The sequence below is a fragment of the Spermophilus citellus genome (assembly GCF_964194105.1).
Source record: "Spermophilus citellus genome assembly, chromosome: 1".
NCBI lineage: Eukaryota > Metazoa > Chordata > Mammalia > Rodentia > Sciuridae > Spermophilus > Spermophilus citellus.
In genome coordinates this window covers 132,826,516-132,849,330 of record NC_138182.1, presented here as the reverse complement: position 1 = coordinate 132,849,330, position 22,815 = coordinate 132,826,516, and the positions used below count along the sequence as shown (strand labels likewise).

The 22,815-nt window shown below is 44.2% G+C and overlaps 1 protein-coding gene across 1 annotated transcript in view; it reads right to left on the bottom strand.

Annotated features, from left to right (window-relative positions):
• Window positions 1–33: 33 nt before the first annotated feature.
• ATP10B (ATPase phospholipid transporting 10B (putative)) overlaps window positions 34–22,815 on the bottom strand; it is a gene marked incomplete at both ends in the record, with an annotated part of 45,932 nt that continues 23,150 nt past the window's right edge. Inside the window, 7 exon segments of the mRNA XM_081296655.1 lie at window positions 34–107; window positions 110–167; window positions 171–488; window positions 2,405–2,532; window positions 5,715–5,846; window positions 9,459–9,565; window positions 13,574–13,659. Of these exon segments, the coding sequence (XP_081152781.1) occupies window positions 34–107; window positions 110–167; window positions 171–488; window positions 2,405–2,532; window positions 5,715–5,846; window positions 9,459–9,565; window positions 13,574–13,659 (903 nt within the window).

Below are 22,815 nucleotides of genomic sequence, written 5' to 3'. Positions count from 1 at the left end.
ATCCACTGGACGGTTTCTACATGGGGATCACATTTAGCCTTTGTGAGCACATGAAAGTTGACAGGAAATAAGAAGAGCCCTGAGGTGTGACAGGGAAGGCCACAGGATACAGGAGGCAACCTGTCCAAATGCCACACAGCCTCTAGCCACAGCCAGCTCATGTCTTTTTAGTCCTCTTCACTTAGGAAGTGTTTCCTTTTAGAGGGGGGATGGAGGCCCTGGGCAGCCCTCGTACCATTTTCTTGGTGACAATACTCTCTGCCCATGATGGAGCAGCGCCGGAACACCATCTTGTTCTCGGTCAGCGTCCCTGTCTTGTCGGAGAAGATGTACTGGATCTGGCCCAGGTCCTCGGTGATGTTCAGGGCTCGGCACTGAATGGACAGATCAGTCTCCTCATCGTAGAGGTCAAGGTCATTGTGCAGGAAGAATACTTGCCCCAGCTTTACCAGCTCAATGGACACGTACAATGAGATCGGGATCAGCACCTGAGGGGAGATGGAGGCCCGCTGAGTCATAAACCCACCTCCGGACCCACCACTAGTAGGTAGCAAAGGCATTTGATGGAAAGCTGAGGTCAGCTCACAGGATGTTCTTCGTCTGAGAAATTAAAGGTCAGTGACTTCACGCCTCCCCTGGGAAGATTCTTGGGAATCTGTGAAGGAGGTGTTTTCTTCAACCTGGAGTGCCTGGGACAAGGCAGGCCCTCACCTTTGGTTTTGAATGACTGAGAGGAAGCAAGTAAGGAAGCCTTAGTACCTCTGTCCAGCATCCCCTGAGCCCTCTTAGATCTCTAGATCATGCAGGGCCACCACCCATTTCTATAGGTACTCAGACCCACCGCCAATTATTGTCCACTAATTCAACACCTAATATTCATCCAGGGCTTTCTTTGCATTGGATGCTGTTCTATATCTTAGAAATGGGAGTTATCTGGGGCTGGGGATGTGGCTCAAGCGGTAGCGCGCTCGCCTGGCATGCGTGCGGCCCGGGTTCGATCCTCAGTACCACATACCAACAAAGATGTTGTGTCCGCCGAGAACTAAAAAATAAATATTAAAAAAATTCTCTCTCTCTCTCTCTCTTTAAAAAAAAAAAAGGAAAAAAAAAGAAATGGGAGTTATCTGAACAAAATTCCTTAAAGAATTCACATTTCAGTGGCAGGAAACAAACTAATAAAGACATATCTGGTGGCCATAGGTCTTATGATGGAGAATAGAGGAAAACGGTAGAGAGTGATGGGTGGGAGGGACTCAGACCATGACCTTTGGAGGGTGTGAGTTGTGAGGTTATCTGAGGGAGGAGAGGTCTGGGTTGGGGAGCTGGATCCATGTTTGATGGGTAATAATGAGCTGGCCTTGCACATGCATGAGGAAGAGAGAGGCAGGAGCCAGGGTCAGGGAGGGAGTCAGAGATCACTTGGCCCTGTTGTCTGCGCTCAAGGACTTTGGATTTCACCTTGAGCAGATATGAAATTACCGTCAGACTCTGCCGAGGACAGGTGTGCTTGTTTACTTTTCAAAAGGATTACTCTCCTTGATAAGCAAGTGATTAAAAGTGGTTCATCAGCCCTGGTGCAGTGGCACACGCCTGTAATCCCAGCAACTCAGTAGGCTGAGACAGGAGGATCGTGAGTTCAAAGCGGGCCTAGCAAAAAGTGGGGTGCTAAGCAACTCAGTGAGACCTTGTCTCTAAATATAAAATAGGGCTGGGGATGTGGCTCGGTGGTCAAGTATCCCCGAATTTAACCCCCGGTACACCCCTACCCGCAAAAAAAGAAGTGGCTCATCAATAAGAGGATCATGAAACACCCTCATAAAGCACAAAAAATCTAACCTAGTGCAACTTCACCAAAGACTACTACAACTTCTCTCATCTTTTCATTGACCACATTTTTTTATGGAGCATGAAGACTTTTTAAAATTCATTTCTTTATCCCTAAATGCCTCACATTTGGTTAGTTCTCTCTGTTTTCTTCCATTTTCCCCTTTTCCTTCTCCATCTCTTAGATGTGAAGGCACCAACTCCCATTTCCCTTCTCTCTTGATGCTCAGGGGCTGGGGAGTTCTCGGTGGCTCTCAGAACTCCTTTTTCTCCTTCTGTTCTGAGGTCATTAGTGTTTTGTCTGTTCTGTTTCTGTCAAAGAGACAAGCGCGTGGGGTCACTGTTGTAACCCTACTCTTAATAGAAAAGCCTGATAAACATTTCCCTACAGTCGTTATCTTGAGGGACCAGGTCCCCTCGACAAGCCTGGGCTGCTCTGAAATGACCTCAAAGCCAATATTTTTAAAGCCTCACAGGAAAGCAATAGCCACCTCCTCACCTCCATGCAGTCATTTCTCTTGTGGCCAACACTGACCTTTCTTTATTTTGCAAAGTTGTAGGGATTAGAGAGCCTGCCCACCTGGAGCAGGATGATCATCGTGAGGAACATGTAGAAGCCCCCCAGAGCAAGGGGAAGGTAGTGGCCGTCGGCATCCGGCACGTCGAAGGGAGGGTGTTCCTTAAAGTTCCGATTCCAGAGGCCATGACCTGAGAAGAGACGGAGCCAGAGGTGAGGCAGAGTCTGCATTTAGGCCGGAAGTTGGTCCATTATATCAGCTCTTGACCTACTCCTGGAAATGGAAGGGCTTGGGGAGGAGCCCATCCTCATGCCCCAGGACACAGGTGTGGGGATCTGCAGCTCGTCCCTCTCGAATGCGCTCTACAATCAATCTACCCTACAATCAATCCCTAGATTTCACCGTCACCGTTAAGTCTGTTTTCCTGGAGGAGATGAGCATGCGGATTACTTGTGTTCTGGTGAAGACTGGTTCCCGAGGGGTTGGACACAGGGAGAAGGACGCGTGTTCCTTTTAGTTGTGAGAGCAAAAGTGTGTGGCTGGGAGTCTTGATCTCCCTTCTTCTCTCATCTACCCCTCCCCATCCATTTACCCATCTTTCTGTTTGCCCATTCACTCCTCCCTCAGCCAATGCTTCTCGATTCAAGGAGTCCGTCTTGGTTCTTGAGGAGTCCCTTACCAACCACCCGATTTAAAGGACACACTGCACACAGCGTGAGGGGTGCTACGCAGAGCCTGGAGTGCCATCAGAGCCACACTGTTTCCTTATCTACAAAGGAGATGATAACACCCATGTCTGAGGCCTAGACAGGTGAAGTTCTTCCACTACCTGCTGCAGGGCTCTCCGGACATCTCCGATCATCAGTGTAATCAGTAATGCTCAGTAATGACACGTCACTACAGGGTCATTATAACCTACTGTGTATAAAGCTCTCAGCTCCAGGGTACAACCTACAGGGAATTTTGGGGAATGTTGCTCTGCCCCAAGACACATCATTGCCCAGGAAGATGGGCCAGATGCTACCACACATGACAGACGGAAGGAGACTTATGGGCACGGTGCTGTTTGAGGGTGATACTATGGAGCAAATGTTGTGGCACAGTGAGGGGCCCTGGCCTTTATATAGGAGCAAGATGGTAACACAGGAGAAGTCAGAAAAAGGTGTCAGGAGGGGGAGGACTTGATGGGTCCCAGAGCCTGGACAAGAGTGTGTATATGTATGGTGGTGGGTGTCAGGAAGGGCAGTTGGAGTAAAGAAATGAGAAACAGCGGGCTGGGGTTGTGGCTCAGTGGCGGAGCGCTTGCCTAGCATGTGTGAGGCACTGGGTTCGATCCTCAGCACTACATATAAATAAAGGTATTAGGTTGCCTATAATTAAAAAAAATAAAAGCAAACAAAAAAAAACAGTACCCTTAGAAAAACCAGGTGGACCTGTGGTCAGGAACCCTGCAGTGCTGCTCCTTCTCACCCTAGAGCTCTCTGCTCCTGCAGGGCTGGGCTTTAATAAGGCACCCACATTGTTGTGCTGTATGGAAGCTGCTAATCTCAGAATCCCACTCCCTCCTCCTCCTTTATCTTTCTATTTATTGTTTTGGGAACCTGCCAGCTGGATCTAGTTGCCTGTGCCTTATCTTGCTGTATGGCCTTTTAATCATTAATTTCCTTTCTCCAGAGATACAGTGAGATGATCTTAAATGTCCTTTCAGTGCTGACAGGCCTTGAAAAACCTGTCCCAACGCAGGGTCCTGCAGAACTCTGAGGGCACAGAGGTGGCCACGTGGGCAGGTGCCTGTCCCCAGAGCTCTTCCGAAGCTGCAATCCACCCTTGCATGGAGTGCTACTAGACAAACTTAGGAAGTATATTTATTGAAAACTCCAGGCCACCCCCGAGGGGTTTACCCTAGATCTGAACCCAGGGGAGGTCTTCACCTCTCAGACACTATCTCAGCAGCAGCAATGTTACATTTTCTAAGACAAGCAGAGAGCAAGCACCATCACACTCATGGGGTTGGGGTCAGTGGTGGGGTCTCCACCCAGCCCACAAGTTCTTCCTCATGATCATCCCTGGTTCTTTTGGGGTCTCCTTTAGCATCCCAAGTATCATTACTAGATTTCAACTTAAGGGGGTGAATGGGTAAAAGCTTTATCAAGGGTCCTCTACCTTCACTCTGAGGATCAACTTAAAGACTCCAGATCACTCCTGTCCATACTTCCTGAAGTTGGGCATGGTATGGCGTGGATTCAGTCTCTGTTCTTGGCCTCGCTCTTGCCATGCCAAACAGCCAACTGCTTCCTTGCCTCTGGTGATTCGTGTTCTTCCTTGTGCTTTATGGGTGCTGTCCATGAGGCTATAGTAGCCCTCCCTCTTTCTTTCCACACCACTGACCACCCCATCCTACTCCTAAACTTGCCCTGTCATCTCCTTCTCCAGTGAATGCCTACTCCATTTGGGAATCAGCTCAAGCAGCTGCCTCTTGAAGACTCCATTCGTGTTCCCATGACACCTGCTTTAGGCTGAATAATGTTTGTCCTCCCCCACCCCCATCCCATAATATACAGCCTAGTCCCCAGGCCCTGTGAATACGCTCTCTCATATGGCAAAAGGGACTTTGTAGATGTGATTAAGTCATGGGATTTGAGATGGAGAGAGTCTGCTGGGTCACCCAAGGGAGTTCAGGGATGTAATTACAAGTATCCTTATATAGGAGGGAGATACTGCTCCTGATGAGAGGGACAGGAAGGGACTGGAGAGGTGTGCTCTGAGCGTGAGAGCAGGTGGAGGAAGTGGCCATAAACCAGGGGACACAGGCAACTGGAAGCTGAAAGAGACAAGGAATGTATCCTTCCCTCAGCCTCTAGAAGGAACCAGACCTGCTGATCTGAACCTAGAAAAAACAGATTCTGGACTTCTGACCTCCAGAACAGAACTTTGTACTGATCGATGCAGTCTGTTTATTTTTAAAAGCAGTGATAGAAAATGAAGGTAGTATTCATATGCAGCCCTCACTGAGAGGGGCAGATTGAACCAGTGGACCTGCTCATGTTTGACTCCTTCATGCTAGACAGGAGCCCTGGAGGCCCAATCCTGTGGCCAACTCACATTGTGAGCCTCTCATGCCCAGAGAGTGCCTGGGGCCCATAAGTATTTTATGAACCGATACATGATAGCCCCAATATTTACGAGCACATATTACTTTCAGGAGATTTCTGCATTTTCATTTCTTTGGCATCTGAGTCAAGTAGGCAGCATAGATTTTATTTTTTTTTTTCGGAGCCCTATTTTATAGATGAGAAAACTGAGGCTCAGATAATTAAAGCAACTTGCTCAAAGAAACAGCTTAGTGTGCTTCCTTTCCAGGACATTCCATACCTACAGCTCCAATGAGACACATGAGGAAGAGGAGCCCGATGCAGAAGAAGATGTCTGTGTTCATGCGCCGCTCAATCTTGCTGCGTTTGTACCGGGGGCCGCTGTTGTTCAGCATGGCTTTTGTGTCATGGCCTTTGGGAGAGAATGAGAAAATTAGTCCCTTGGCCCAATTTGGTTGCCTCTGCCCTAGATCACACCCTTGGGCTTTCCTCATCAGAGCTGGGGATAAAAGGTTTCGTTTGCTAGGGAGCCTCTCCTGCCTCCGGGAGGTTGCTGAGGATGGGTGGAGGGGCCTCACCAGCGTGCCAGGAGGTGTTCACCGAGTGTCCCCTATGTGCCAGGCATGGTGGCGGACACTGACAGAGCTGCCATGCACAGCTCTCTGGGTACCCCTTATTTAGTAGTCGGAGACTAGTAAGGTTAGTAGGACAAACTTGTGGCAGATGAAAGTCCGCTGTCTTTAGGAAGGGCTGTCTCTGTCTAATTTGCCCAGAGGCCCTGTTCTGGCCATTATAAGACAAAATGTTCCCTTTCTGGCGAAGTTATACAAAGAAACAAATAAGAATTCTCAGCTATTAACTAATCCCATAAAATAAAGAAAGCAGTAATCAAAGGGCTGAGGCAGGTAAGGGATGCCATTAGACAGCATGGTCAGAGAAAGCTTCTCCAAAGAGGTAACATTTAAGGGAGGGAGAAAAAAAATTCTAGGCTGTGAGATTGTGCTGTGCAAAGACCCTGTGATAGGACAGCATCTGGGGCCACTAGTTCCTATATTTCCCTTTTTGGTTGTGCTTGAAGAGTTGGTGTTTTCTGTGCGACAGTAATAGGGACCAAAGGCCATCACCCTAGCATTGATTCCAAGTAGCCTCACCCCTAACTGGGACATTTGTATAAAATTTCATTCAACCAAAGGATGACAATATTTGAAGACTCTCCATCTTTTCCAGTTAACTCCTTTTTTTTTCAGTTGGGAAAGGGAACAACCAGAGAGTGGAATGGTCCTTTCCATAAAGAGAGAATAAATTGACATAATAAAGTCACCATAGGAAGCCACGATTCTGAGTCCCAGTCTGGGTCTCCTTCCACCAACCTGTGGTGCCCCAGGTCACACAGCAGAGAGCTAAGAGTCAACCTGAGACATTGCCTTGGGACAGAGCCTCCTCTCTGGGGTTGCTGGATTTTAATTACCAAGCTCACTCTTCCTCGGTGGTCAAATTTAAAAATGGCAGTCACATATTTTCTGTGCAAAATCAAAGAAAACCAATGCATCAGTTCCAGAAGCAAATGGCTTCAATGCTGCTTCGCTGGTTGCCTTGTGGATTTAAAGCAGCAACAGAACAGGAGTGAATGATCCTCAGGTTTATTAAATTAGACTCAAGTGGCTATGCTTGGGAGGAGTTCTGCAGATGAGGAGCACAGGCCAAGTGCACACATAGCTTTCCACCCGCCTCAGGCTCAGTGTGTGCAGGGGGTCCTGGGACCATGCTCTTTGCCCACCTGCTCGTCACCTGCTGAGACTCTGCCTGTTATCTGGGCTAGAGTTGAGTATGCAGGAAGGCCCTGTGGTATTGTGGTCAGGACATGGGCTTTTGAGTCAGAACTTGATTCTGCAGATATTTGACCTTGGGTTACAGGGAGTTAAACTCAGAAGACATGGGACTTCAGGCCAATGAATTCCTCTGCTCCTCAATTCCTTATTGGTCAAATGGGAGATGATGATCATGGGTGCATTTGGGGTGGGGGCCTGAACGAATATAGATCAAGTACCTAAACTAGTTCCCAGCCCATAGTAGGGCTTGAACACTGCCTGCAGTGATGAGCACACACCTCCACACTGCATCTCTTCCTTCTGGAAAGCCCAACTTGGCCTGAGTTCTTGGCCCTATGTATCTGTTGACAGTTTCACGAGAGAGAAGATAACTCTGGACAAGTTATCCTTAACTAGTGGTGATTTTATTCTCATACATTTGGCAATATATGAGACATCTTTGACGATCTTAAATCAGGAAATGGGGTGGTTCTAATGGCTGTACTGGGTAGAGACCAGACTTGTCACTCAACACTTTACAAGAAAGCCCCTCCCTGCAAAAAATGTTGTCAATGGACCAAACATCAGTCATGCCCAGGTTGAGAGCCCCTGATCTACACAGTGATACTCAAAACAATGAGATCCATTTTTGTGTGTGTGTCTAGTTCATTCTAGGTACTATTCAGGCCTTTTCACAGATAACCTCCTTTGGTCCTTATATTACTGCCAGGTAGGAACTATTAGTTCCTCTTGCATAGAAAATTTCACCAGCTTACACAGGAACATTCAGAACACAGTGGATCTTTTCCCCAGGCTGCCTGGCTCTCCAGTTAAAGTCCTTTCCTACCCATTACTCATTTAGTGGTTCTTTGTCTTCACTCAGGCAGAGAAGCACAGCTCTAAATCTGTGTGGCTTTTCTCTTTCTGTTTTCTGGGGGCAGGGATTTGTGGAGAGTTCAGGTACAAGTGTACTAGATGGTGCTGAACTTCCTTGCCAAAGAGCCTTGAAAGAAGTCACCTGAACTGAAAAACACACTCCCCCACCCCCCCACCCCCCCAGTTAGGAAAAGCTAGCTAACTAGTGACATTAACTTTTAAAAGACCTGTTTTTCTTTGACAACCCTGAAAAGTAAACCTTATAGTAGATGGATATTTATGTCTATCTTTCATGTCTATCAATAAGGAGTTCTACTCAGATCAAAATGAATGAAACCAACCTATGAAACCAAAAAAAGCAAAATACTCCAAAAGCATCCCAGGGAATGGAGATGCTTCCAGTGAATTACAGACTCTCCAGAGAGACTATTTCCTCTACAGAAAATGATGTCTTTAGTCATTCATGTAACAATCGAAATCTACTGAGCACCTACCACGCTCCAGCTGTTAGGCAATAGGGACTCACAAGAGTGCCCTTTGAGACTTTCGATTATTTTGGGTAAAGTACTGCTGTCACCCCTTTGTTACTGGGGAGCAGAGTCAAAGCAGAAAGGAGGGAGACCCCTGCTATGGTTTGGATGTCAGTTATTCCATCAAATGTTAGTCTTCCCTAGAGCCAAGTCAACGCCAGAGTCATGCCTTGAAACCTCCTAAACTGAACTAAATAAACCTCTTTTCATTATAAAATTAGCATGCATCAGGTATTTCATTATAGTAGTGAAAGTGGACTAAGAGTTCTCAAATCTGGAGCCATAAAATAAATAAAGATAACAGTAAAAGCATAATTACAAAACCCATAATCAAAGCCCATTGAGCTCTCACTGTGCTAGAGTGTGCCAGGTGCCTTTCATGTATTGGGTCATCTGATCCTCAAGAATTCTCCAGAGCAGATACAAGTACTCTTTGCACTATACAAAATGAGTAAATCTGGGCATAAAAGATGAGGTTGTTATGTTTAGTGAGGTTATTCTATTGGCCCAAGAAGACAGTCACAAGACAGTCCCTCTTTACCCTCCCTTTGGTGAGGGTCACCAAGCTACTAGCTGGGTGTGACAGATGAGTGATATGACTTTGGAATCTCATTATTACTTTGAAGCCTGCTGTGCACTGAGCAAGCAGGTATGATCCCAGCCTCAGTTTCCTTACTTGAGGGACGGGATGTTATGTGACTGTGCTCCTTTGAACTGCGGTGGATTCTTATGGAGTGAATGTAGATTTCAAGGGAAAGAATAGAAGAATAAAGAAAGTGTTGGACAACAGAAAGGCCCGAGGACAATGACCTGCGTAGATGACAATGCCAACAGCCACCTCCGTGTTTCTTATAGTGCAGCCTCGAAGCAGAAGACTCTCACTGCCAAAGCCAGTCCTGGTCTGGTCAGGATGCTCCCTGGGGATGACGAAGGAGAGACAGGGTGGTTTGGTGGCCTGTCCACATGGTCACTGGTTAGTATCACAGAAGAAAACCGTGAGTATATGTAAACTTTATCCTCCCTCATTTTCAGAGGGCGGTAGTAACCAGGAATCCACTCTCCTGTAGGTTCAAGGGCACCTGTCATGGTTCCTAGGCCTGGGTGGGGGGCTGGACCATCAGAATGGAGTTGTCCACCCTAGGAAATCCTCACTTACTCCCCTGTGAGGCCTGCTGTGGTGCTCCTTATGCAGCATTCACACACTTGTGCTTGCTGCTGCCAGGGACCTAATTAACCCAAACTGGACATCCAAGTGCATCGTGGACAGTAGATAGGTCTCTCTTTTACCAGGAGACAGGAAAGGCGGTAGGGTCAGGCAAGGAAGGGCAGTCGCCACTTCTTATCATTCTGAGAAGCATTTGGCCTCTCTCCCGTTCTGTCCTTCCCTCAGTCTCCCACAAAATAAGCAGAATTGGATAATCGCTATTTGCCCAACTCACTTGTGGCAGCCTCTAAGTGAGGAGATGAAATCTCTTCCTTCCTGCAGCCTTGGGGAGCATTGCATCTTCCATTCCTCCAGAAACTTCTGAGTTAGACTGATTATATTATTTCCTGGGTTCTGGCCCCTTAGTCTATCATGATGCCTTTCCTTGGAGAATTTTTTTTTAACCAACTTTAAATATAATGCTCCAGAAACATTAAGAGGAAAAAAAAATAGTTCAGACTCTAAAAGCTTTCTCTCCTTATAGTCTTCAGTATTTCATTTCCGTACATCTGCTTGCAAGACTTTTCCATGTGTTAAGTAAGCCTCATAAGAGGCTAGGGCATGTTGTCATACCCATTTCACAGACAGGAAAACAGAGGCAAGTTTGTGGAGCTAGTAGGTAGCAGAGCAGGATCACACTTAGGAGGTCTGGCTCCTGAGTGCTCGGCTGCAACCTAGCGTGCCTTTTAATGCTAATAATTCCTGTGTTTATAAACCACATTCACTTACTTGGCCTTATTTGAATCTTTATAGCTCTGGAAAGCTAGCAGGGTGATTATCTTTGCTCATGAAAAAACTGAAGCTCAGAAAGGCTGAGGTTTTTCCAAGGCCACACATCTAGTGCCTGGAGCATCGGAGGACCTGGAAACGCAGGTAGCAGACAACAACCCCTGATGAGATTTTCACTACTCTGGGGTTCTCAAAGTGCCACCCCATTATCTGATTCTGTGAATCTGTCAAGGAGGATGTCCTCCTTTCAGGTGGGAGTATTAACCCTGTTCTGTCACTTTTCCATCCCATGTTATAACACAGAGGAGGCTTATGGCAAATGGTCTTTCATTAAATTCAGCAATACAGGTTTTGATGTCACCATATGCATTTTACTCTGACCTCCTATGTGTAGCAAGTGATATTATTTTTCAAAGGTCTAATTGTATAAATTTTCCTTTTGAAATGAATTTTAAAAATCAAGCAATCACAAATTTGGTAGGAAAAAGTATAGATTTTGATGAATATGATAAAAAAAAAAAAACCACAAAGGCGGTCTGAGGATGACTTTTAGGATCCACGATTGCTCTATCTATCAAGGAAGAGGCTAGTTGTGGATTGACTCTAGGGCTAATGAATCTTGAATGTGTCTTTCAGTAGCTTATGGTTTAAGGAACATATTTATGATGATCTGAGGAGATATCATAACAGAAGTTTCCACTTCTAGTAATAACGCTCTTTTTTTTTTTCCAAAGGACAGTAGGAAAGGATTAGCTTTCTCATAACTGCTGCTTTATTGAATGCTCTTTGTTTACAGGGATGCTCTATTTAAAGGACTCAGACATTTCTCAATCCTGGCATTATTAACATCTTGGGCTGGGTGATTCAGTGTGGTGGGGGCTTCCTTGTGAACTGTAAATTTTGGGCAGCATCCCTGGCCCCAATCACAAGATGCCAGCGACACAACTCCCCAGTTGTGTCAACCAAAAATGCCTCCAGATCTTCCCAAGTGTCCCCTGGCTGGGGAAGAGGGAGATTGCCTCTAATTGAGAGCCACTGTTCTATAGATTCTTTTGTTTAAAAATTGCATTTTCAAATTTGACACTTATAATCTTTGATTAGATCAATAAAGGCTGCTCATCTTCTAGTTGACCTGTGAAGTCACAGGGAACACTTAAGGAGATCCACAGAAGCTTCTAGGGGAAACCCAGACATCAGACCAGTGGGCTTTTATTTATTTATTTATTTTGGTACCAGGGATTGAACTCAGGAGCATTTGACCACTGAGCCACATCCCCAGCCCTATTTTGTATTTTATTTAGAGACAGGCTCTCATTGAGTTGCTTGGTGCCTAATTTTGCTGAGGCTGGCTTTGAACTTGCAATCCTCCTGCCGCAGCCTCCTGAGCCGCTGGAATTAGAGGCGTGCACCACTGCACCCAGGGACCAGTGGGTTCCCTCATGAATAAGGTGCATGGGCCTGAGGGCATTCTCCTCCCTTAGCGTGGCCAGGATGCAGGACCACATCAAGAGGGCCCATTGTCCATGGGTTGGCTATGGGACTGACCAGTTGGGCTTTCAGGATCATCCGTGGAGCTCAGGCCGGTGGGGGAGAGTCAGCTCTCTGGCAGCAGCAACAAGGAAGAGGAGATGCTGGGGTTGAGTGGAGCTGGGACAATTCTGTCCCGAAATCTCTCTGATTAAGATGGGCCAGAGCCTAGGTTAAAAACTGAGAAGTTCAGCTGGACAGAAGGTATTTGAAGGAGACAGAGTCACAGATAGAAACCCATCCATGAGGCTGTTCTCTACGGAAATGAAAATGACTTGGGATGAACCAAATCCACAAACCGCAGGTGCAAGGAGTGCATTCCTTGCCAGGGCTAGTGACAAGCTCTGCTTTGCCAGATGCCCGCCTCCCTGTCCCCAGCTCTCACCTTTCTCTGCCTGTCTCCACCAGCCCTTCCTGTGTATTTAAAAAGCAATTTGCCTTAAAAGCTGAGGTTTCTCCTGCACTGTTCTTAATCTTTCACTTCTCACATTCTCCCTCTTGACATCCCAGGCAACCCGAGGAAATGCGAATGGAGAGAAGCACAGAAGTCTTCTCTAGTTTATCCCAGGCCCATTGGTGAGAGGCTGGCATGACTCTGTGATGTAGGACAGTGGAAACATTTCAGGGTTGGAGTCTGAAGACCCATATTTAAGTCCTGGCTTTGTCTATACCTGCTTGAGTCTTTGGTGCATCTGGACATCTTAGTTCATCAGACTCCCCATCTGAAAAATGGGGATCATGACACCTGCTTCCTTGGGTTGCTGGGAACATTTAGATGTCATGTAAAGTGCTCTAACAACAGTTCGAGCATTGTAGAAGGCAAGTACTCACTTTTGTTACCATTGCCCTTATTTTGCAGACAGCATAGTAGTCTGATGTGGAAGCAGAATTACAGTAAAATTTTTAGACTGAACCAAAGTCGAAGAGTGGCAGTAATTGCAACTGCAGCATACCAATAGATGAGCATTTATTCTTTGCCAGTTGCTATGCTGAGGGCCTTGAAAATGATAACTTAATTCATGGAAAAGTCCTATGACATAGATATTAATTTGACAGATGTGGAAACTAGGGTTCAGGGAGGTTAATTCATTTGCCCAAGCTCACACAGCTTATAATGGGAGAACTCCAATTCAAGCCCAGGTCTGTCAAAACTCTGAGGTCTCGTTTCTTAACTATAATCCATTTTACTTAAATTATCCTTTCCTCCCCCAACTCCAGAGCATGATCTTCATTGTGATGCAATTTCACTAAGGTTCTAAATAAACCTCTGGTGAATTTCACCTTGACATTTAATGAAAGTCACTCAGGAAAAATAATCCAACTTCTCTCTCTCTAATCTTCCTTTATGATAAAAAATAAAATTCCTCAGGATCCAGGTGCTTATCTGTTTGAGCATTGCAAGAAAACACATTTCCTAGCTGCAGAGGAGACATTTGCTAGCAGAGCGGAGGCACTAGATACTTACATGTAACCCTTAAATTTGTTGAGGTGGTTGTTGGGTTTCTCACACACGATGGTATTGCAGAAGTGCTCTGGTTGGAACTGCAGCTCCTGAGAGAGACAGAATTCTGTGAGGTTATTAAGTCCTACTGATTTAGTCTTAATAGGATCATCCGGAGAGCTAATCACTACTAGAACCATCACGAATAAGGTGATTCCTGCTTTGTCACACAGTGACAACTGCAACGTGTAGGAAGCAGAGTTAAATCCTCATTAAGGAGGAGAAAGTAGATATGAATGGAAAGATAGGTGCAGAGCCCAGGAAGACCTTTGCACTGACCGTGTTTCTCAGACAGGCCTGGGTTCCAGTCCCCAGCCCAGTGCTGTCCAATAGAACCTACTCCAACCATGGACACGTACATTCTAAGGCTGTGCTGTCCAACACAGAGCCGCCAGCCAGGCACATGTGGCTATTGAACACTTGAAGCTTGACCCAGGAATTGGTTTTCAAATTGAATTTTCATTAAAGTCAAATAGCTACCTGTGGCCAGTGGCTAATTACATTAGACAGCACAAAAATAGATGATCAAAATGAAGGGGTCATAAATCACACTACCTGGAGAGAGCCACAACTTATATGCTCATATATATATATATATATAATACTTGTAGGGTGTTAAAAGATATATTCACACATATGCATGCCCACAGGTACATTTATGCATTTCAAAAATGAGTTGGTGCTCCTGTATCTTGCACATTTTTACATGCTACAAATTTAGTCTATGAAGATCTGAATAGAAACCTATTGTGTGAATGTGCCCTATTACCTGTAAAAGCATTTCACTACTGAATAGTTACATTGTTTCAATTCATTTGCTATTCTAAAAATACTGTGAAAATAATAGCTAACAAAGCAAAATAAATCGAATTTACCAGACTCTTAATTCTTCCTGACCCTGTGATGAGATCTTTACACTTTTATTTGTTTTGGGGCTTATAATTATCCTATGAAGCAGGAACTTTTATCATACCCCCCGCCTTAAAGTTTGGAAAACCAAAATACATGTATAAATACATGAATTGGCAAGAACATACTTTATATACAAAGATATGAAAAATTGTGCTCTATGTGTATAATAAGAATTATAATGCATTCTGCTGCTGTGCATTTAAAAGAATAAAATTAATTAAAAAAAAAGGTAAGGGAGGTTGTCCAAGGTCATGCCATGAGTGGGATTTGAATTTAAATCTAACTGTAAAACCTCTTCCTGGGGAACAAACTTGCAGCTAAGTATCTAAACATATTCTCAACTCTGCTTATTAAAGGCATTTTAGTTGTACAAGATTTTATGGTATAATGGGTAAAACTCAGTTAGGGGTGAAGAACTGTTTCTAACTCTACACTGCTGGTTGACTCATTCTAGGTTCAACTCTTCAGTCTCAGTTTCTGCATTGATTAACACCACCTGCCCTGCCTGACTCACGCCTCAGAAGAGAGAATCTGGATGGAAAAGTTTGGAAATGTGGAACAAATGGAAGGCAGTAGTTCTGTCAGATTGGAAATGCTTACCTGGGCAGAGCTTATAGCACTAGGAATGAATTTATCCCTAGAGTTTCAAGGTACAGCTGTTCGAAAGGGCAGATTGATTTGGAGAAATGATAGCATGTTCTGCCTTTGTGTAAATATACTCTCCATTGCATCTGCTACGGTGCCAATATAAATAAGCTCTCTACTCACTTGAAATAAATTACCCATCCAGGAGTTTCTAAAAATATGGCCCCCTTCCCTCCAGGAATCAATCCTTTCAGGGACAAACACTTGCTGAGTTCTGAGACCGACAGATCATGCTGTAATTTGTTAGCTTTCAGACCCCTGATTAAGTCGTGTGTTCACTTAAAATTTTTTTTTAGTTGTTGATAGACCTTTATTTTATTTATATGTGGTGCTGAGAATCGAACCCAGTGCCTCACATGTGCCAGGCAAGTATGCTACTGCTGAGCCCCAGCCCTCATGTGCTCACTCTGACCCATACCATTCAGCTCATCGCTGGGTTTCCACATCCAGACCCATTTCACAGATGAGTGGCAGTCAGGAGCCTTCTGCAGTGACTGAGGTCACACTGTGCCTTCATCACACTCTGGATCCCCAGCCAAGGTGAAGTTGACTCTCTGCCTTCCTCCTGAGGCCTCCCTTCCCTGGTTCCTGCTCTCCTTTCTCTCTGGGCACCAGCCTGGGTCTTCTGCCTGCCTTTCTCCATATCAAGGTGACTTTGCTCTCTCTAACCACCTGTCGCCTGGCTCCTTCCTTCCCTCTGCATCACAGACCCTGGAGAAGGGTACTCATGCCCTCTTGCTTTTGAGGATTTGCTGGAGCTCCCTCCAGGGAGGTTGCTGGGATACAGCCCGGGGATGGGAGGAACCGCTGTGCCACACAAGATCTGTCAGTCTCTTATCTAAGGTGCTGCCCTTTGGTGAAGTCTCACTGATTGCCAGGAAGGCACAGGGAAGACTGTATGTCCTTGGTTCTTTAGGGCAGACTTACCGATTGTGAGCCCTTTGTCCTCGACACTTGTCATTAAGTTACCACGGTAGCTTTAAGAGGTTTGGACAAAGGTACAAGTGGAGACTGAAGTAAAGTCTTGCGGTTGTTGAGTAACAGGCTGGGGTTGCAATTTGCATCATTGAAATCCAAAGCTAGTCGTCACCATCATCATCACCTTGATTATTCTTCCTTTTCTTCCTGCTCTTGTCATTATTGTCAGATTTGATTGAGTGCTTGGTAAAAGGAGCTAAGTATTTTAAACATGCTCGCTTCTTTAATTCTTATGATTAACTATCATATAGCTTCCATTATCATCCTGTTTTACAGATAAATAAACTGAGGCTTAGGAAGAAACCCTGCTTTCCCCAGTGTCTTTTGGCCAGCAGAATAGGAAGACAGGGGTTACCCTTATGATTTCGAATACTATGGTGTCTGCTTTCTTGACCACAGCGTCATTGGGTGTATGAAGGCTAGCGTGAGTTCTTCGCTTGGTCCTGTTTCCTTTTCTGGTTTTATTTCCCACTTCCTGTGAATGAAGTGCCTGATGTACTAAGTGAATCCATTCTCCATAGAAAATACATAAAATAGCCACAGTACTCAGTGCAATGTTGCCTTTTTCAAACACATTTGCTTTTTAAAGTAGGGTACCCATGATGGGTATGCATAGAAGTTAAGGCACTAATTTGCCTACAAAACATTCTCTTAAGGATTGCTTTAAAATCTAGTATTGAAGAGGCGATTTTGTTCCAGTTCTCCTATGAAGCCCACTCTGATCCCCACAGACCCTTTTACTCCACCCCATCAGAATTGATTGCTCTTTTCTGGGTGCTTCCTCTCCCCAAGGTTTATGTCTCTGTTTAACACACCTGTGTCTAGGTCTAGTAGACCGTCCATCTCCTCTGGGGTGGTTCCTGGAACACCTTATTTCAACAGATACACTCTGAAGATTTGTTAAAGTGGAGTTAGTTTTGGAGAGCAGGATTCTAGGAATGTACATCTTGAAAGATGATGGACGAGGAGATAGAAAGCAGGCCTTGCTGTAAAGACGGACCCACATGTTAGGTAAAGTCTCAGGTATGATCGTAACCGATATGTAGGAAGGTGGTCACTTCTTTTATGGGAATGCATTTTGGTTCAGCAAATAAAAAAAATCTTCAAAATCCTAGATCCCACTCATTCATCCATGAGTTCGAGCGTTTACTGAATACCCATGTTATACAAGCCAGGAGGGAAGGAGGAAGAGATTAGAAACCAAATGAATTATTGGAGTTATAAAACACTGCAGTTCCCGGTCTGCTTAGGTGTGTCCATGGCAGGACCTCTGAAGGCCAGGGAAAGTGAGCCAAAGATCAGGGTACGATAACTCCCCAGGGTTGAGGTGCTCCTGGTTGACCTGTGCCCCAGATACAGCCTGAGACTCTAGGAAGGCCAAGAGGAAACCATCAGACTGAGATACATTCAGGCCACCAGAATAGGCTATTTCCCTGGTGCTTGCCTCAGATTGTACATTTGGGGCTTGCTTTCCACTATTTTTCACAAGTGAATATCAAGTTGATCAATAAATGTGATTAAATAGTATGTACACCCATGGTCTTTTGAAGTTTTTTTTTTTTTTCCTGCAGTGGGTCATTGTTTGCTGCCTGCCTGCCTCCCATTCCACTTTTCCTGCATAAACATGCTTTGACTTTCTTAGGGGATGTTACCTTCCCTCCTTGGTTCATAATCTTAAGGGGATTGTAAATCCAGAAGCCCAGACCCTTAGACACTTTCCACTGTTAGGCTTTGGATTCTGTGTAATGATTCAAGGAAGGAATCAAAAGAATAAGACCGTCAAATAATTCCTGCTGCTACTAGCCTTCCATTGCCCTCAAGTTTCCTTGTTCTTATTTCTGAGCTCGGATCTTCAGCTACCTTTGATTCTGTAAGTCATGTGTGCATTTCTCCCCTTTCCTACCACACTCTTACCAATATTCCAGTTTGCTTCAGTTAAGCAGAATTGCTTTTGTTTCTTTTTTTGGGAGGTGGAGTACAGGGATTGAACTCAGGGGCACTTGACCACTGAGTTACATCCCAGCCCTATTCGTATTTTATTTAGAGACAGGGTCTCACTGAGTTGCTTAGCGCCTCCCTTTTGCTGAGGCTGGCTTTGAACTTGTGATCCTCCTGCCTCAGCCTCCCGAGCTGCTGGGATTACAGGTATGCACCATGGTGCCAGCTGCTTTTGTTTATTGTAACAAAGACTCCTAACCAATACAGCAACTACTGAGTCCCCAGGCATATTAAATATTTTCCTCTGCTGGTGTTTGGTAAAATTGCTTTTCAAAAAAAACGGCTATCCCTTCTTTACCCCTTATTTACAAAGTGTTTGAAACTGATTAGTTCCATTTCATTGAGATGTAAACTAAGCACCGATTATGATAAGTGACTAGCCCAAGGTCACACATCTCAAGAGAACTCAGGTTTGTCTCATTCTAAAGTTTGCCTTGTTTTTCCACTTGCTGCATTTAGTGCTGCCTGCCTAGATGATCTGGGCCTTAAATGTTTTATTCCTAAATTTTCTTTTTTTTTTTTTGCTGGGTTTCTTTTTTTTTTTATTGGTTGTTCACAACATTACAAAGCTCTTGACATATCATACTTCATACATTAGATTGAAGTGGGTTATGAACCCCCAATTTTACCCCAAGTGCAGATTGCAGAATCACGTCGGTTACACATCCACAATTTTACATAATGCCCTATTAGTAATTGTTGTATTCTGCTACCTTTCCTATCCCCTACTATCCCCCCTCCCTTCCCCTCCCATCTTCTCTCTCTACCCCATCTACTGTAATTCATTTCTCTCCTTGTTTATTTTCCAAAATGGCGATATTACCAAAAGTTCTCTATAGGTTTAATGCAATGCCAATCAAAATCCCAACGGCATTTCTTGTAGAAATAGATAAAGCAATCATGAAATTCATATGGAATAATAAAAGACCCAGAATAGCAAAAGCAATTCTAAACAGGAAGTGTGAATCAGGCGGTATAGCGATACCAGATTTCAAACTATATTACAGAGCAATAGTAACAAAAACAGCGTGGTACTGGTACCAAAACAGGCGGGTGGACCAATGGTATAGAATAGAGGACACAGAGACTAATCCACAAAGTTACAACTATCTTATATTTGATAAAGGGGCTAAAAGCATGCAATGGAGGAAGGATAGCATCTTCAACAAATGGTGTTGGGAAAACTGGAAATCCATATGCATCAAAATGATACTGAATCCCTTTCTCTCGCCATGCACAAAAGTTAACTCAAAATGGATCAAGGAGCTTGATATCAAACCAGAGACTCTGCATCTGATAGAAGAAAAAGTTGGCTCCGATCTACAGATTGTGGGGTCGGGCTCCAAATTCCTTAATAGGACACCCATAGCACAAGAGTTAACAACAAGAATCAACAAATGGGACCTAAATTTTCTATGTTGGCAATTCTCTTGCTCTTCTAAACTTCCATCTTCAAGGTCAAGGGTTCACTTCTCAGGAACCCATCTCTGTTCACCACAGACCTGAGCAATCTTTTTTTTCTTTGAACCTCAACAATTCTTAATATCCAAGCAGTCACTTGTAATATCTTACATTTTAAACTGTCAAGTACTTATACTTTCTATAAGTCAGTAGTTTTTCAACTGGTAGACTAAGCTATTGCAGCTTATCCACGAATTTCCTGTATGAACTAAAAAACTGAGTAAAATAAGACTCATGCACGTACCACTATTTTTCAAATTTCTTCAGGAATTCTTGAGATTAGTAAATTACAAATATATTTTTAAAGGCCACCAAATGCATAGTAGCTTTTCCAAAAATCAAATTTCTTAAATAATGAACATCACTACTTTTTTAAAAAACAAAACAAAACTACATAGTCATAGAGGATCTCGACATTACAAAGAAAAAGTGACCCACAGTGAAATTCCTATAGGACCGGAAGAACACCTTAGATCACCATGACACCCCCTCAATGGATACTAAAATAATTTGTTGATCAAAGAAAGGAAAATCAGCAAACACCTCTAACACGGAATGTTTCCTGTGAGCCAAGGATGTCTGGGAAAACGAAGAAGGGAACTGTGAGGGATCATGCTTTTGAGCAGCTCTGAGTCATTCTCCGCGATCCTTGGGTGAGAGGACTACAAGAGGACCTGTGCCCAGCCTGAGGATGGCAGGTGGTGCAGTGACCCTCAGCCATGGACTGCTCACTGGACCACCCCAGGTCATAGGAGTTACAGGGCAGGCAAGCAGCACCCAACAAGGAAGTGACACACAGGGATGGTAGTATGTGCCAAAAACTCAGAATACTACTTACAGTTGTTTTTTTTTTTTTTTTTCATTACCAGCTTGTCTGATACAAATATACTTCACACCCTAGCTGCTGACTCTTTCTTCCTGGAATATAAATTAAACAACACCATGATTTCTGAAAATGCAATAAAAAACTAATGACAGCTACGCAGCACTAGATAACCTCTCTGCTTCCTGGTTGGTGAGAATCCTTTTCAAGATAACACACAACAGAGTGACTGCCAGTTACCCTCCTCTGGCTCTGGATGAGGAATGATCCAGGTATTCAATCAGCCACAGGGCCCCTGCTGCCCAGCCATCTGAACAAAGCACACAGATTGGACTGGAGGGTCCGGTGAGTGGGACTCCATGTAAGGATTCCATACAGTCTGAGGTCCCTTTTTGCAAGTGGACAACTTTTCTGTTTCATAAAAAAAGGGATGAACAATCTTGAGATCTTTTTAGGACACTTTCCTAACATATAAGGCATGAGTTTGTCATTCAAAGCTAACACATGTCATTTTCTTTCTCTCTCTTAGGATTGAGGATTGACCTAGAGGTACTCTACCACTGAGCCATATCCCCAGACTTTATTTTTAGATAGGTTTTTGCAAGTTGTTGAGGCTGGCCTTGAATTTGTAATCCTCCTGTCCTAGCCTCTGGAGTAGCTGGGATTATAGGCATGTACCATTGATCTTTTTCTGTCATTTCTAAGAGGATGTACCTGATCTTTTTCTGTCATTTCTAAGAGGAATTATTAGTAGAGTTTTTTGTTAACAATGGTCTGTGTAATTTCACACCTTGCCTGTCTCTCATTTACTCCAGCACCCCTAGAGTATGCTACAGACCCACCATATAGAGGGCCACATAGAGGCCACTACATAAAGGGGTCAAAGCTTGAATGGATGACAAATCGCAGGATGTCTAAAATATGGGCATTGGTGCCTTACATGAGTAGTGCACAGACAAATCTTTTCTGTGCCCATTTTTTTCTTCCTTGGCATGACTGAGGTAAAAGAAAATAATATGAAATCCAATGCTTTTGTCAAAAGAGGTGGCAAAGAAGAAAAGCATGAACATACTTTATATACAGAATTACAAAAAAAATTGTGCTGTGAATGGATAATTATGAATGCAATGCACTCCACTATTGTCATATATGTAAGAAATAAATAAAAAAGAAAGAAAAGCATGAATTTCAGTTTTGAGGAATCATAAGAAGTTGTCGGCAGAAGGTGTGATCAGGATGTGTCACCTCTGCTGATAACAACCAAACTCCTGGCAGGATGTCTGCCACAGGAGGACCTCCTAAGATGCTAAGTGAATTTGTTGAATGGATTCCAACAGAGATGAGAACAAAGCCTATGGGAGCATGAGGAAGGAGGAACCCTGGTGCACAATACAGAATGTTGCCCAGGCAGAGAGAGGCCAGGGAAGAGCCCTTCGGGAAGAGAAAGAGCTCTAGTGGCTGCAGGGGTAACAGAAGATATTTAGCCCCCCTCCTTGAGGATGGATGACTTTGTCCATATATAAATTAGGCTTACACAGTCCCAGTATGTAATAGGTATATTGGATACTTATTTCTGCCCTGCTCAGAAATCTTCCACCCCATAGATCAAATTCTACTATGAAGTTCAAGTTGTGGATTGCCACTCACAGAATCCTTCTCCTCTGGCCAGAGCTAATAGGCCCAAGAGTGGGCACATGGTACCAGTCGGGCCATTCAGCCTTTTACTCTGCAATGTTTTTTTTTTTTTTTCAATCTAGACATCATGAAAGGTTCCTCATCCCTCTCTGGGGTTAAGCTATAAGCACAGCACTGTTGGTCTGAAAGGTCGGGGCCAAACATTGAGAGAAGTGCAGATGAGAGATGGAGATTGTACTGGTGGATTCTCACTTCCTGGTTGCACAGGACCATAAGGCCCCCCTCTGCCCTGTATTCTTCCAATTAATCAATCCCCTTTTGGTCCAAGCTACTTTATTTTACTTTATTTTATTTTTTTTTTAAAGAGAGAGTGAGAGAGGAGAGAGAGAGTTTTTTTTTTTTAATATTTATTTTTTAGTTCTCGGCGGACGCAACATCTTTGTTGGTATGTGGTGCTGAGGATCGAACCCGGGTCGCACGCATGCCAGGCGAGCGCGCTACCGCTTGAGCCACATCCCCAGCCCCATGTCCAAGCTACTTTAAAGCCAAGTTCTGTTATGTACAACTAAGTTTTGTCTAATCATAGATTGATATGATTATCATTTGAGACGGCAAATATTTCCCATACTGACTTTAAATATCCACTATTCTTAATGGTTAAGGTGGTGATGGTCAATATGAAAATGTGAATGTGGTATCTTGAGATATGGAAATAGTAGGAAGGAGGCAATTTTTCAGTTATCATCCATATGCA